We start from the raw sequence: 16,779 nt of genomic DNA, 5'->3' as shown, positions 1-16,779 counted from the left end.
TCTGGGGTCTTAAAAGCTTGCAACCGGCCATCTAAGATGCATCAATTGGTCCCAACCACTTGGAGTAAAGGAGAACGTAGAACACCAAAGACACAAGAAAAGTATTAGCCCAAGAGACAGAATGGGCCACATAAACCAGAGACTTCACCAGCCTGAGACCAGAAGAACTAGATGGTGCCTGGCTACCACCAATGAATGTCCTGACAGGGAACACAACAGAGGGTCCCGGATGGAGCAGCAGAATGATGGGATGCAGAGCTCAAATTCTAGTAAGAAGACCAGACTTAATGGTCTGACTGAGACTGGAGGTGCCCTGGAAAGCATCACCCCAGAACTAAAACAATTTCCAAGGCCAACTGTTCAGATAGGGATTGGACTGGACTGTGGGATATAAAGTGATACTTGTGAAGAATATGCCTCTTAGTCAAGTAGATACAAGAGACCAAAGTGGCAGCTTCTGTCCAGAGGTGAGATGGGAAGGCAGAGAGAGTTAGGAGCTGGTTGAATGTTCACGGGGAATCAGGGGTGGAGGGGAGGAGTGTGCTGTCACAGAATGGGGTGAGCGGTTGGGGTCTCATAACAATGCATGTAAAAAAAATAATTTTTGTATGGGAGACTAACTTGAAATGTAAACTTCTTTTAATTACAACAATAAAAAAAAAATAGTAACTTTAAAGTGGAGGGACTTGAAAGACACCACCTTGCTCAAGTGGTCAAAGAGAACATAACCAGTAATGGGAAAAATCAAAATTGTATGTCACCTGATAGGATACAATGAGAAGTACACAGCATCACTTCCATGATATTCTTGCCAAAGATGATAACTTCTTTAATCAGAAGAAACTATTAGACAAACTTAAACATGATCTTGATTCATCCTGGTGTGTGGAAGTTAGATCAAAAGGATTCTGTTGGCTTTAAGTTAAACATTTTTGGCATAGTACTTCCAATTCATAGGTAATATAGGAGTTAGAGAAACAAGTTTAAGAAAACAGAATGAATCCAGATCATGGTACACTCTACAAGACAACTGGCCTGGTCTCATCAACAAGTTAGTGTCATAGAATTCTTTCTTAAAAGGGTGTTTGTGTGTGTGTTGTTAGTCTAGATTGTAAGTGACTTAAGAGACAAAACAGCTAACTGAAAGGCATGCTCTGTAACTGGATTCTGGTTTGAAAAAAAAATAGTCACAAACGTAAGCTTTGAACAACTGGAGATTTTAATATGGACTGGGTATTAGACGCTGTTAGGGAAGTATTGCTTATTTTAACAGCTGTAATAAGGGGTAAAGTGCTATGACATCTGTAATATACTTTTAAATGATTCTGCAAAAATGGCTATAATTATTGAAATACATGAGGTGGGTATATAAGTGTTCACCATACCATTTTTCTACTTTTACGTACTATGAAATTTTCATAATAAAAGAAATGAAAAAGAAAAAGGAAGGAAATAATAAGAATAAGCACAGAAGTATTAAGAAAAATATACTATAACAGAAATTAATGCAAAAGATAACTCTGAAACACAATAAAATACCTAATCAAAGAAAAATGTAGAAAAAAATAGACACTGTGAAATAAATTGAGAATCCAGAATATCTTATAAAATTTTTGTGATTAATAATTATGCTAATATATATGAAAACCTGGATCAAAGCAAAGCACAATTTTATTCTCATTAATAAATGTGCCTCAAGAAGTAGAAAAAACTTAAATCATTAACAGCCATAGAAGAGATCAAGAAAGTTATCAAATATCTTTGAAGTCTTTTAAATATTTAAGGAGTAAATCATTGCCATGGTAACTGTTCCAGCCATCAGCTGACAAAGACCCATTTCTTGCTACCACACTGTGGCATCTCTTTTTCTCATTGTTTCAGTTTCTATATAGGAGTCTCTATGCTTATTTGGATATTTTATTGCCATTTGACTCAACCATTTTTTAAAAACATGTGGCACATGGAAAACTGAAAATTGTAATCCTAGTGACAAAAATTATGGTCATTCTGAACTTAATACAAAGCTGGAAATCATTAGATACCAAACATGTCAAGGCTTTAATCACAATAAAACACTCAATAAACTATGCAGTTGGAGCATGTATTCAGCCTGTGTCCACTGCCACTTTCTACTCTGCCAGTTCATTCCTTTTATTACCCCAGTTACAACAACTGTTTGACCCCATTATCACTTATAGCCCATGAGACTATCTTTTCAATAGCTTCACTTCTTCCCCAGTTTATATTCCATGATCCATCATTTCAATCATTCCCTTGCATGTATCTTCAGTGCCTTTGCTTTGCTCCCTTTGTCATTCTCAACTAGGAAAATCCCAACTATAGTTAAACCCATGTTTCTGCTTATTTCACAGCTGTAGCTATGAAGTCAACAATGGCTGGAGGAAAAAAAACACACACACACACACACACAATCATACTGACTGACTTCCTTTGAATTCAAGCCCACTAACCTTAAATGGGTCTTTAGTATAGCCCAGTATACCATCTCCTGTATCTGACTTGTCATCATCTGACCATCAGTTCTTGGGACCTGAGCTACCAGCCTGTCGTCTGACCTGTCGATTCTGGTATTTGCCTGCTTCTGCAGCCCTGTGAGCCGGGAGACTGTTGTCCGATCTGCCAATCTTGGGTTTGTCAGCTTCTGCAACCACATACATCAGGAGAAGCCTCCAGCCCGACACCTGACCCATGGATTTGGGATATGCCAGCCTCCACAGCCAGGTAAGCGATTTCCTTGAGATAAATCTCTCTCTATAAATTTATATACACGTTTCACTGGTTTTGCTTCTCTAGAGAATCCAGCCTAAGACAGATACTAATTTGTTTTTCTGCTCCTATTTACAGGAAAACTTCCAAAAAAATTGTCTATACTTGTTGTCTCCACTTCATCTCCTCTCATTCTCTCTTGAACACAATCTACTTATGCTTCCATCTCTACCAGTCCACTGAAACTGTTCTTGTCAACTTCACCAATGACTTCTGTGTTGCTAAACAGTCAGTCATGTCTTGGTGTCCATCTTAGTTGATCATTTACCACCAGCACCATTAAAAATACCTGATATGCTCTCCATCTTGAAATACTTTCTTTCCTTGGCATCCGAGATAAACTCCTCTCTTGATTGTACTATTTTCCTCCTTATTATTAGTATCGTTTGCTTTTCCTCCTATTCTTCCTGATCCCTAAATGTTGGAATATACCAAGGCTCAGTCCTCAGTACTCTTTCCTTCTCTATGCATCCTCACTCATTCTGATGATGAGTTCATTCTGTCTTAAGGCTATAAGTATCATCTTTTTGCTGAATACTTCCAAATTTATATCCCCAGACCACGAACTCCATACTCATGCACCTATGCACCTAGTTTATATCTGTACTTGGATGTCTATTTGTATTTCCAGCTAAATATATCCAAAGCCATACCTGTGATTTCTGAGTGTTCTTCTCCTAGTCTTTCCCCATATCAAAAAATGAAAGGCTGCTCTCTCTTTCCAGATGCTCTACCCAAACCAACCTTGGAGACATCCTGGACTTCTCTTTTTCTACAACAGTCCACGTCTGATTCACCAGTAAATCCTGTTGTCTCTACCTGCAAAATCTATCAGGATCATTGCTCACCACTTCCACTGCTAACACCCCACCCTGAACCATTACCATATCTTTCCTGCATTAAATTGCAACTGCCTCCTTAGTGGTCTCCGTTTCCAATCTTGTGCCTCCACATTGTGTTCTCATCACAGCTACCAGAAAAATATTTTTAGAAGGTAAATCACATCATGCTATTTTTCAACTTAAAATTTTCCAATGACTTCTCATTTTCCCCAGAGTAAAAGTTAAAGTCCTTACAATGGTTGACAACGTCCTACATGGTGGAAAATCCTGCTATCTTACTTCCCTACTCTCGGCCTCAACCACTCTTCCTCCGTTAGTGATTCCAACCCAGCACACATGCAAAAAAATGCTACAGCTATACTGGTAAAGATTTTGTCTAAAAGACATGGAAAAATAAAGGATTTTGTTATTTTATTTTACTTTGCTTTACTTGTATAATGTATTTTCTCTTTCTCTGAGAGCAGAAAACCACTCTAACACTTACTTGTTATTAGGTGCCATCGAGCTGGTTCCGACTCATAGTGACCCTATGTACTACAAAATGAAACACTGCCTGGTCCTGCACCATGCTCAAAATCATCGTTATGCTTCAGCCCATCGTTGCAGCCACTGTATCAATTCATCTCACTGGGGGTCTTCCTCTTTTTTGCTGACACTATACAAGCATGATGTCCTTCTGCAGGACTGATCCTTCCTGATAACATGTCCAAAATACGTAAGATGCAGTCTACTCATTCTTGCTTCTAAGGAGCATTCCGGTTGTACTTCTTCCAAGACAGATTTGTTCGTTCTTTGGCAGTCCATGGTATATTCAGTATCTTCGACAACACCACAATTCAAAGGCATCAATTCTTCTTTGGTCTTCCTTATTCACTGTCCATCTTTTGCATGCATATAGGGGACTGAAAATACCATGGCTTGAGTCAAGCGTACCTTAGTCTTCAAGGTGACATCTTTGCTTTTCAACAGTTTAAAGAGGTCTTTTGCAGTAGATTTGTCCAATGCAATTCATCTTTTGTTTTCTTGACTGCCGCTTCCATGATTGCGGATCCAAGTAAAGTGAAATCCTTGACAACTTCAGTCTTTTCTTTGTTTATCATGATGTTGCTTATTGGTCCAGTTCTGAGGATTTTTGTTTTCTTTATCTTGAGGTAATCCATAATGAAGGTTGTGGTCTTTGATCTTCATCAGTAAGTGCTTTCAAGTCCTCTTCACTTTCAGCAAGCAAGGTTGTGTCATCTGCATGATGCAGTTTGTTAATGAGTCTTCCTCCAATCCTGATGCCTCGTTCTTCTTCATGCAGTCCAGCTTCTTGGATCATATGCTCAGCATACAGATTGAATAGGTATGGTGAAAGGATACAACCCTGATGCACACCTTTCCTGATTTTAAACCACACAGTATCCCCTTGTTCTGTTCGAATGACTGCCTCCTGATCCATGTACAGTTTCCTCATGAGCACAATGAAGTGTTCTGGAATTTCCATTCTTTGCAATGTTATCCATAATTTGTTATGATCCACACAGTCGAATGCCTTCTTATAGTCAATAAAACACAGGTAAACATCTTTCTGATATTCTCTGCTTTCAGCCAAGATCCATCTAATATCAGCAACTATACCCCTGGTTCCACGTCCTCTTCTGAATCCAGCCTGAATTTCTGGCAGTTCCCTGTTGATATACTGCTGCAGCCGCTTTTGAATGATCTTCAGCAAATTTTACTTATGTGTTATATTAATGATATTGTTTGATAGTTTCCACATTCCTCGTCTGTCTTAGACCGGAAGCTCAGCTGAAACCTGTCCCTCACTGGTGACCCTGCTGGTATCTGAGTACTGGTGGCATAGCTTCCAGCATCACAGCAACAGGCAAGCCCCAACAGTATGACAAACTGACAAACAAGGGTATCATTAAAACTTTCACACATTTTCATGAGCTTTCCTAAAAATAAGAATGAAAAAAAAAACCAATTTCCTTACTGATTAGCTTTTCAAATCAGTGGGAAAATGTGGCCTAGGCAATAAACACTGTAGATATAACCAGCTAGTAATTTGGAGAGAAAACAAAAGCTATATCCTAATAGGTTTCTCTTCAACAACAAATAATATTACAAAAAGAAAAGATTGTTAAATGTAAAAAATAAAGTCACAAGAATGATATACTAAAATATAGACGAACATAGTATACTTTTAACTTTACTTTATGGAAAGCCAGACAGCAATGAAAGTCAGATAGCATTAAGGAGACAGTCACAGACTTGTCTATGTAAAAATTCAAAACTTCAGTACTATATTTAAAAAACACTAAAATTAAAGCTAAAATATATTTCATAAGCTGAAAAATACTTCCTACTCATTTGAGATAAAGGGTTAACATCTTAAACATACAAAGAAAATCTACAAATCAATAATAAAAAGTGAACACCTCAATAGGAAAAAAATGGGCAAATGACAAGAAACATGCAATTCATAGAAGAAAAAATTGAAATGAAAATTGACATATAAAAATATATTCAACTTCATTAGTGATCAAAGAATGCAAAGAAAAACAAGATATGCCTCTCTTAACCTATGTAATTGCAAAAGACTAAGAAAACATTCAATGAGTAGTCTGATTTTTGGAGGGGATGTATACTGGCTCTAATCACTTTTGAAGAGCAGTCTGCCAGTAGTTATTAAAATTTTTAAAGTGTATATTTTTTATCAAAAATTTTCACTATTAAGTATTTAACCTAAGGGTGTGAGCAGACAGCTTTTCAAAAATGTATATATAAAGATTCCACTGTGTTGTTGTTGATACATTCAAAATATTGGAAACAGCCTGTTGTTAGTTACATCGGCTGTGACTCTTCGAAAGCATATTGCCAGGCCCGTCTTGTGAGGCACCTCTGGGTGGGTTTGAACTGCCACTCTTTTGGTTAGAAGTGCAGCACTTAACCTCCCAAGGACTCCTAATGGAAAAAACCGAAATATCATTAACACAGCATCGTTTAAATTAAATTCTGGTACACCTATGCAGTGGAAATGTGTGCAGGTGCTAATAATCGACATGAAAATGTCTCATGATAAGTGAAGGGAAAAAAAAACACAAGTTTCAAAACAGCATATATAGGAGTCAATTCAAGTGATTTTTAGGAATTCAAGTGATTTTCTTTCCCCATGCTTCATAGTTTCTTGTATTGTTTGAATTTTCTATGTATGAATTATCCTTTAAAAACAGACAAAACGATAAGTATATTTTCATTTGAGAAAATGGGTAGGGTGCTGGCAATTTTTTATGTATGGAGGGGCACTTCTGTCTGTTGGTAACTTCTTCAACTCCTCCTTGTGGTCTCAGAACCGCCTAGTGGGGATGGTGACCAGGGGACATCATTACTCAATGGTGAATGCTCAGTTCAGTAGGTTCAGTTCAAGCTGAGGCCAGACTATATTCCTAACATATTTTTACTCAACTACATGCTAGTGGCATTTAATTTAATTTATTTATTTACTTTGGCTAGAGTATACAAAGTCCAACAAAGTAATAAAAATAAGTTTTCAGAAATCTTTTCCAAATACAACAAACTCATAAATTAACAAAGTAAAATGATTACCTATCTCCCTTTGGTTTTCTTTTTTGTAGTGTCTTCCCTTTAGGTCTTCTTTCGCTTCCTAAACAAGGGCTCCCGCCAGGTCCTGTTACCCGTATTGACTCAAGGCCTTTGGAAGATTTTTTAAATGTGAATTCCACTGGTTCTCCTTCTTTTAGGCTTCTAAAACCTTCCATGAACAATTTGCTCTGTAAAGAGTTTTTTAAAAAGGGAGGGGAAGCAGAAAGAGAGAGAGATCATGAGTACCACTGCTTTATAAATTATCTCTATAATTTTAAGATTAACACAGCAAGATATTCTTTGTTATCCATTACAAAAGTATAAACTATTTTTCAAAAAGTTCTGTGAAACTTATACCAATTTAAAGTCTCCTCTTCCAATGCTGACAATGCGAGGATAAACTAGTACTATTTTTTAACACAATTTTGCAATACTTACAATTTAAATCTGCATATTCTTTGACACAGCAATTCCACTTCAAGAAAATCTCTCCTACAGACATACTAACACAAAGGTTCAAAGAAAGACCTATATCAAAATTCACTGTACCGCTGTCCAGTAAAAAAAAAAAAAAATTACAAAATTCACTGCACCACTGTCTGGTAAAAAAAAAAAATTACAACTACCCCAATGCCCATCGATGGGAAACTGATTAAATAAATTATAGTAGAGCCATATAATGTGACATAATACAGCCATTAAGAAAACACTTTTTTTAGACCTACTTGTATTGATGTGGGAAAATAAACATGTAACATTGTTGAGTAAAAAAAAAATAAGGCTAAAGAATAATGTGCCTACCATGATGCCATCTGTGTAAAAAAGTTTTAAAAGATACATGTTTATTTATATAGCGATGGAGTCTGGAACAATACACACAAAACCATAAACAGTCATTTTCTCCAACTGCTTCCTAGGAAAGTGGGGAAACTTTCTGGTATACATGTTACTGCAGGTTTGAGCTTTTTATAGCTGGAAAAGGAGCAGATTTTTATAATTTGAAAGATACTAGTTGATTTTGGGTGGAAAATTTTTTCTTACTGCAAATTTGTAACCAAACGTTAATTGGCTTTTTCAATCCTACTCTTTTAATCAAAGTCAATGTGCCAATTCAAAGTATACTAAAAATAATTACATCTTTAGTTTTCATTATGTCTGTAAACCACCTTGTGTATATCTTATAGAACTAATTTGGAATATTATCTAGTTTTTAGAAACTTCTAAATTTGGGTACAAAAGGAAAGAAACACTCAATATGGTGGAAGACTTTGGAAGTCCCATTTTTCAAGTAAAAGTAGTTCTGAATGGGCCATTTAATCTCTTTTCTGTTTGTTTATGAATTCAAGGGATTTGAGTTTCCCAACATGTGTTCTAAGGAACAGTGGTTCCAAAAGAGGCTCCACGAAAAAAAGGGTTTGTGGTAAAATACGTTTGTTAACTATCGTATGTTGTTTCTCTTCAGATGAGTCATTATGTTTATTATTAGCATATTAAAGTCTCTGAGGTGCCTACACAGTCCCCTCCCTCAACCACCAAAAAAAAAAAACGGGAAAGAAATCTTGTTTAACTGTGTTTAACCCGGAAATTTTCTGACCTAATTGCTCCCAGAGCTCCCTTCTTTATAAGTGCAGATGACTAATATACCTACGGAAATACTGGACTAGGAAATCTTCTCTGTTCCAAGATTTTGAGTCTAAAGGCAGCTAAATAATTACATATAACCAAATAATTACATGGACCAAATCAAAACAACACTTCAAAACTCAACACAAAAGAAGACTATTCATTGTGAAACTAGCAAGATGATACATGACGTCGTCTTTCTAGTGCAGGTCATCCTGACACTGGAAAATCCTTCGTGGAAATCTACCGTTCAGAAATACATTTTCTGCTGTTTGATGCTATGCAGGAAAAAAAATACAACTGCCCACTCTTTAAAATAACAAATTATTTTTAAAGCTATTTTAGCATTTCTACAGCATCTTCTAATTTTTTTCTCTCTTCTATCTCTAAGCTTTCTCCTCACTAATTATGTACATATGTTTTGCTTCCACAATAAAAATTCTGTCACTATTTATCTCCTCATGGTTCCTATTGTATAGTTGTGCTTTTGCCAACTTGAGTCCATTTTCCATTACTATGGTTTTTTTAGATTTAGATTTTTTTATCATTTGTAAGAAAATTGCTTTTCAAAATCTTAAATAAAATTCTGGCACTTATATACCACTAAGTTCTGGTTATTCTTCATGATACTCTGACAGAATACTTCATAAAAGTTTTATCCATATATCGTCCCCCTTCCCAAATTAGTTTAAGTAATAAGGCAGTTTAGATTTATAATACTTTGCAAAAACATAATGAGTATAAGAAACTACAATGGCTTGGCAAGAAAAAGATGAGTTCATGAAGAATATTCTATCTTTATTGCTATTACACCAAAATAGCTGCAATATAAGCAATCAAGATTTATTTAAAGGCAGGGAATTAGCTCATTATATTTGTCCACAAAAATCAACTTCTCCACTCAACTTGCCAATTTTTATTAAAAGTGCCTCCATTTTTTCAGCCATACCAATTCCAATCCTTAGATCTAACCAAGCCATTTACTGAATCTTGTGCATTATTACCTCATAATCTCTCTTTCATCTGCCCTATCCATTTCACTGGATTGTCACTACCCTTACTTCTGGCCCTTATTATCTCCTGCTGGATGACTGTAATAGTTTCTTCATTAATATTCTAGCATCTAGTCTCTTCTCTACTTCACAGCACCCCCATACCTGCATATCCTATCTGAATAAATCTTAGCCTGTTATTCTCCAGTCTCAAAAGTCTACAATACCTCTCTTCACTATTGGGTGAGAACCTTCATCATCTTACCTCTCCTTACAATTTCTACTTCCATTCCTATTACTCTAAAACACAAACTCTCTATTAGTAAAACTGGCTTTCTTGTACTTCCTTGATCACACTTCATATTTTCTTATATCTGTACTCTGTACGCATTCTACTATTAAGAGCTGTCTATCAAAATCTTATTCAAGCTTCAAGGCATAGTTCAAATGATCCTTTTATGCAATCATCCTCAATTGCCCCAAACTGGAAATTCTTTTCTCTTTCACTTAATGAATTCTTCAGTATAGTTTCTACAGTACACTGCTGTGTAATGCAGATATTTGTGTATGCCTTATACCTTATTTGCATTTCTGGATTTACCTTCTGAAGGTCAGGGATTGTAATGTATATTTCTTAGTATCTTCTGAACTCCCTAGCATAATGCCTTGTAAATAGCTATCACTCAATAAATAGTTTTTTAAAAATTATAGATTTAGCATCAGTAAGATCCTTAATGGTTATTTAGTCCAACGCCCATTTGAGAAAAAGACAGACTGAACTCTTAGTGGTTAAATGAATTGTCTGTGCAAAGTAAAAGCTTCTGACTCCTGCTTCTACTACATTAAATAAACCTTATTTTTTTTAGTGTCAAGGTGGCACTGCATATGGCACATTTGGAATAAGATACTAATATATCTTATTCCAAAATCTGATCCATTCCAAAGTTAATATGGATCTATTTTTCTTGATCTTCCTTCTTCCACCCATATTCCTAAAGACACATCATCCCTAGCTGATATGCCTCACAGTCTATGATGTTCTGCCTATCCGAAACAAAAACATAGATTTTTGTTTTAATTTACCCATAAAACCTGTGTAAGGCAACTCATTCGGTGTTTGAGCTTATATTTTCATCTGGGCCACTTGTGTGGACAACATAGAGATTTATTCTCTCTAGGGAAAAATCACAATTGCTGAATGAATAAATGAAGAAAACAATGGCCCAACAAATCAAGAAGCAGAATTTAGAAGAAGTTGTTGACATGCCTACTAAGATATCATCCCCTCACCATGGGACAGACCAATTTTGAATGTGCACGTATTATGTTAGTTCCTCTAACACCTCTGATTTGCATTACTCTTCCTCCATCCAAGTAAAGTTCCCTTTTCTCCTGCTTCCCTTTATTCCAATTTTCTTTTTAAATTCATGTGGCACAGGTTTGCTTCAGAATTATAAAAATACTGACTTTCACTTTCCTAGCTACATACACTTTTCTCCTCCCAAACTTTTGAAATGATTTTCAAAGAATAACAGGAATATGGGGTCAAGTGAGAGCAGTCCAAATACCCATACTTTATGTGTCCAGTATTTCTATCCAGGGCTCCTGCTAGCAATGGGACTACTTATCTCTCTTCGCACATGCTTTTTCTCCTCAACTAGATTGGGAAGGCACTGAAGTCTACAGTTGTAGACTGAATTCTCCTTAGAAGTAGGAGTATATTTTGTTTTCAAGGAAGCATAAGCTGACTTCCTTTTCAAGATGGCAGGCTGAATAGACATGTGCCTCATGTTACTCCTTAAAAGCCATCAAAATGATAAATAAAATAATAAAAAGAAATAAAACCATAATAAGGAAAAGAATGAGAGGTACCATCAAGAGACAACAGAACTCAACAAATTTCTGGAGGTTAGGAAAAGTGCTGACTAATTAACTAAGTTGAAGGAGCCATAGACTAGACATTAACAGAAGGGGCTGCAGCAGAGGTAGAAACTAACATGACTAACAGAACCCTGGAAAGACTGTTACCAGACACAAAACATGATCAAGGGTCAGAGTCAGTAGTGGGCTTGAGAGCAGGGAGATTAACGGAAGGTTTGTATATGGACTAGATGTTCCTCCACTGTCCCACTCCTACTCCGATCTAAAAACCTGTTGCTGTGGAGTCAATGCTGACATATACTGACCCTACAGGACCGAGCAGAACTACCCCATAGGGTTTCCAAGGAGCAGCTGGTAGATTTGAACTGGCAACCTTCTGGTTAGCAGCCAAGATCTTAACCACTGGGCAACCAGGGTTCCTACTCCTATATACACATATGAAAACTGCAAAACATTACCCTAAGGCAAATAATGTGAGGGCATTCTCTAAAGAGACTGAAGGAAATATCTTGGCAACTGGTAAAACATCGGATCCTGAGCACAAGACTCTATTCATTCTGACAATTAGGCCACCAGTGTAAAAGCTGGCTCCCTACCTACTCAACCTTAAATAATTCCTACTCCTCATAGTTACATCCCATTCATAAATCTGAAAGGTCACCCAAGAATTACAAAACATGCAGCATAATTAAGAAAGGCCAAGATAAATGAGGGAACAAAAGAAATTTTATGCACTGTCTAATTAGCATCTCCAGAGAGATTTGAGACAATATAATATCAATAAAACAAGAACAAAAAGCACTCTTAGAAAATTAAAAATGATTGCTGAAATTTAGGGGTTTGGAAGCAACAGGTTAGAAAATCTGTCAGGATACAGAGTAACCAGACCAAAAAAAAAAAAAGAAATCTATGAGAGAAAATATAAGAAATACAGAGGATGAATACAGAAAGACAAATATCCAAGTAATTGGAGTTCCAGGGAGACAAAACAAAAATTGGTGAAAGAAAAACTATTAAATGAGTAATACAAAAACATTTACTAGGGCTAAAGGGAATACCAAGGTGGAGTCTCTACCGAGTGGAGGGATTATGGAAGTTTTACACAAGGTACATTTCTTAGGGCATGAAAAGTGAGATTTTAATGGAAGTTGAAGACACTAATACAAACTGGGCTAATGGTTTAACCATTTAATGGTAAAGCAGGATGGTTAATACATGTCTAGTAATGCCAAGTATCCTGGCTTAGTTTAAATGTATTATTTATGACAGGACTAACAAAAAATAAGCCTGAGAAGTCCAAGTTAGGCCAGATAATGGAAATTTTTTATTGCAGTCCTAAGCATTTTATTCTCTCAAATATGGAGAGCTATATTTTGGGGTTTTTTTAAGAAACAGCAAGATAAAATCTGTATTTTTCAAAAAATATAATTTCTATGGCAATATCTTCAAAATTTGGAGAGATAAAATGTATTAGAGATATCTGTTAAAAGCTAAATGTTGGAGGCGGGGCCAAGATGGCGGAGTAGTCAGACGCTTCCGGTGGACCCTTTTACAGCAAAGACCCAAAAAAACAAGTGATTCAATTATACATGGCAATCTGGGAGCTGTGAACATCAAAGGCAGCGTTGAGGAACCGGACTGAGTGGCAGGGGGAGCGAGAGATGGTTTGGAAGCAGAGAGGAGTTGCGGGACCTGATCCGGCAACAGCCTAAGCCCTTCAGGCCTGAGCAGCTCCTGGGTGAGTGGTGAGGCAGGAAAGCGGCGGTGCTCGCGTTTTCCGCTCTGGGCCACCGAGAACCAGTGAGAAGGAGCCCTCATCGGTGAAAGATAAGTACTCGCCTATGGCTTACTGCACTGATCAAAAAACACCCCCCTTAGGGAAAAACCTCTCTCCCATTTACCTCCCTACTCCCTGCTCTGCACTGGGTCCTGGACCTGCTTCAGCAATTGTATAGAATCCCCTGGGCCAGAAGTAGGATCTGTCACATGCCCGGAGTCATTCTCCCTGCCTTGGAGAGTGAACAAATGAACAAAGGAAAAAATAAACTGCTAGCTCCCCTAAGCCAGGAACCAGGGTAGGCACAGCTCCTTTGCCTAGGTACAGGCATAAGGGATCCACAGACTTCGAGTGCCTTTCCCCCTGCATAGACTTGTGTGGGCCCATCTCAACAACATAGGCCCTCATTACCGCAGTACAACAGGGTATATACCAGAAGTCTAACTTCAACTGTTTCAGCCGTGAAGTGGCAGGTTCTTGACATTTGGCACTACTCTGACCATTAAGCAGGGTCTTCACCTACCCACATCAGGGGCCTGAGGACTGGTGGCTCCAGCCACGCCACCTAGCCACCTGCGATAGGGTCCCATGAATTAGAGGTCCCCCCATTCCTTAACCAACAGCATTAGGTGCTCACAGTCCAGCTGCAAAACCCACTCACATAAGCACTCTAGGGAACAGGGACACACCTCCCTCCTGGACACTCCGGAGCGGCAGTCAGCCTTGCTCAGAGTGTGTCCTGCCGCTGCAGCCAGATGTCTGTGACTATACTAATCACTCAAGCCTATCTAGGACTGTAAGTGAAAGCCTACAACACACACTTGGTGGCTATCTACCTGGGCACCAGAGCTGAATCCATACAGGAGGAGTGGGCGGACTCCTGAGCTCACATACCTAATAACAGATCTAACCATCTGGTGCCAGGACATAAGAGCTTCTAAAGTGCCAATAATCAAATTAGCCCGTATGAGCAGCCTATTTGGGCATTTCAAAACAAAACAAGAAGCTAGGACACAGTAAGCAAACACAAAATAAATAAATATAATAACTTATTGATGGCTTGGAGACAACAGTCAATATCAAATCACATAAAGAGGAAATCCATGATGGCTTCAGCAAGTTTCCAAAATAAAGAATGTAGAAATTTCCCAGAGGGGGACAATTTCTTGGAATTACCAGAGGCAGAATACAAAAGATTAATATACAGAACTCTTCAAGACATTACGAAGAAAACTAAGCAAAACGAGAAAATTAAAAAGATTAGAGAAGAGCTTAAAGACAAATTTAACAGGCTGCAAGAATCCATAGAGAGACAGCAATCAGAAATCCAGAACAGTAACAATAAAATTTGAGAATTAGACAACTCAATAGAAAGTCACAGGAGCAGGATTGAGGCAATGGAAATCAGAATTAGTGAGATTGAAGATAAAGCACTTGACATTAACTTATTTGAGGAAAATTCAGATAAAAGGATTAAAAAAATAAAGAAAACCTAAGAATTATGTGGGACTTTGTCAAGAGGAATAATCTACGAATGACTGGAGTACCAGAACAGGGGGGATAAGAGAAAATACAGAGAGAATTATTGAAGATTTCTTGGCAGAAAACTTCCCTGATATCATGAAAGATGACAAGATATCTATCCAAGATGCTCATTGAACCCCACATAAAACAGATCCCAAAAGAAACTTACCAACACATATTGTAATCAAACTTGCCAAAACCAAAGATAAAGTGAGAATTTTAAGAGCAGCTAGGGATAAACAAAAAGTCATCTACAAAGGAGAGTCAATAAGAATAAGCTCGAACTACTCAACAGCAACCAAGCAGGCAAGAAGGCAATGGGATGACATATATAAAGCCTTAAAGGAAACAAATCGCCAGCCAAGAATTATATATCCAGCAAACTGTCTCTCAAATATGATGGCAAAATTATAGCATTTCCAGATAAACTGAAGTTTAGGGAACTTGCAAAAACCAAACCAAAATTACAAGAAATACTAAAGGGAGTCCTCCGGTTAGAAAATCAGTAACATCAGTTAACAACCCAAGACTAGAACACAGGACAGAGCGACCAGACATCAACCCAGATAGGCAAGTCACAGAAGGAAATCAAAGCTAAAACACTGAAAATAGGGAAACAGATGTCAATATGTAAAAGATGACAACATGAAAACAAAAAAGAGAGACTTAAAAAATGTAGACACAGACTTTGCATATGGAGAGGAAGTCAAGGCGATATAAAGAAATAAAAGACTGGTATAAACTTAGAAAAATAGGGGTCAATATTAAGGTTACCACAGAGGAAACTAACAATCCTAAATGTGAAAATAAAAAACTAGAAAAATATAAAGACTCAGCAAACACAAAATCAATAACAATGAAAAAGATGAAAAGAAAATACATAAAGAAAAACGATTCAGTACAGAAAATTAAGCAGAACAAAGAAACTGTGAACAACACACAAAAAAAAAGACATCAAAATAACAGCACTAAACTCATACCTATCAATAATTACCCTGAATGTAAATGGACTAAATGCACCAATAAAGAGACAGACAGTGGCAGATTGGATAAAAAAAAACTGTCTATTTGCTGCCTACAAGAGACACACTTTAGACATAAAGACATAAACAAACTAAAACTCAAAGGATGGAAAAAAAAATATCAAGGAAACAACACTCAAAAAAGAGCGGGAGTGGCAATATTAATTTCTGACAAAATAGACTTTAAAGTTAAATCCACCACAAAGGATAAGGAAGGACACTATATAATGATTAAAGGGTCAATACACTAGGAGGACATAACTATAATAAATATTTATGCACCCAACGACAGGGCTCCAAAATACATAAAACAAACTCTAACAACACTGAAAAGAGAGAGAGACAGCTCCACAATAGTAGTAGGAGACTTCAACACACCACTTTTGGTGAACGACAGGACATCCAGAAAGAGGCTCAACAAAGACACAAAAGAGCTAAATGCTACCATCAACCAACTTGATCTCATAGACATAAACCAAACACTCCACCCAACGGCAGCCAAGTATACCTTCTCTTCCAACGCACACAGAACATGCTCCAGAACAGACCACATATTAGGCCATAAAGCAAGCCTTAACAAAATCCAAAGCATCAAAATATTACAAAGCATCTTTTCTGACTATAAAGTCATAAAAGTAGAAATCAATAACACAAAAAGCAAGGGAAAAAAATCAAACATATAGAAACTGAACAATACCTTACTCAAAAACTACTGGGTTATAGAAGAAATTAAGGATGGAATA

General features: G+C 37.1%; 1 protein-coding gene across 2 annotated transcripts in view; it reads right to left on the bottom strand.

The window, feature by feature from the left end:
• Positions 1-16,779, bottom strand: part of LIN28B (lin-28 homolog B) — a 143,061-nt gene that overhangs the window by 56,949 nt on the left and 69,333 nt on the right. For both annotated transcript variants that reach the window (XM_004372425.1, XM_012554427.1), the window contains exon 3: positions 7,221-7,405. In XM_004372425.1, coding sequence (XP_004372482.1) covers positions 7,221-7,405 — 185 coding nt within the window. The remainder of the gene's footprint in view (positions 1-7,220; positions 7,406-16,779) is intronic.

This window comes from Trichechus manatus, unplaced genomic scaffold, assembly GCF_000243295.1.
Source record: "Trichechus manatus latirostris isolate Lorelei unplaced genomic scaffold, TriManLat1.0 scaffold00017, whole genome shotgun sequence".
Taxonomy (NCBI): domain Eukaryota; kingdom Metazoa; phylum Chordata; class Mammalia; order Sirenia; family Trichechidae; genus Trichechus; species Trichechus manatus.
Note: the sequence above shows the minus strand (reverse complement) of the source record. Positions and strands in the feature narration are given on the sequence as shown.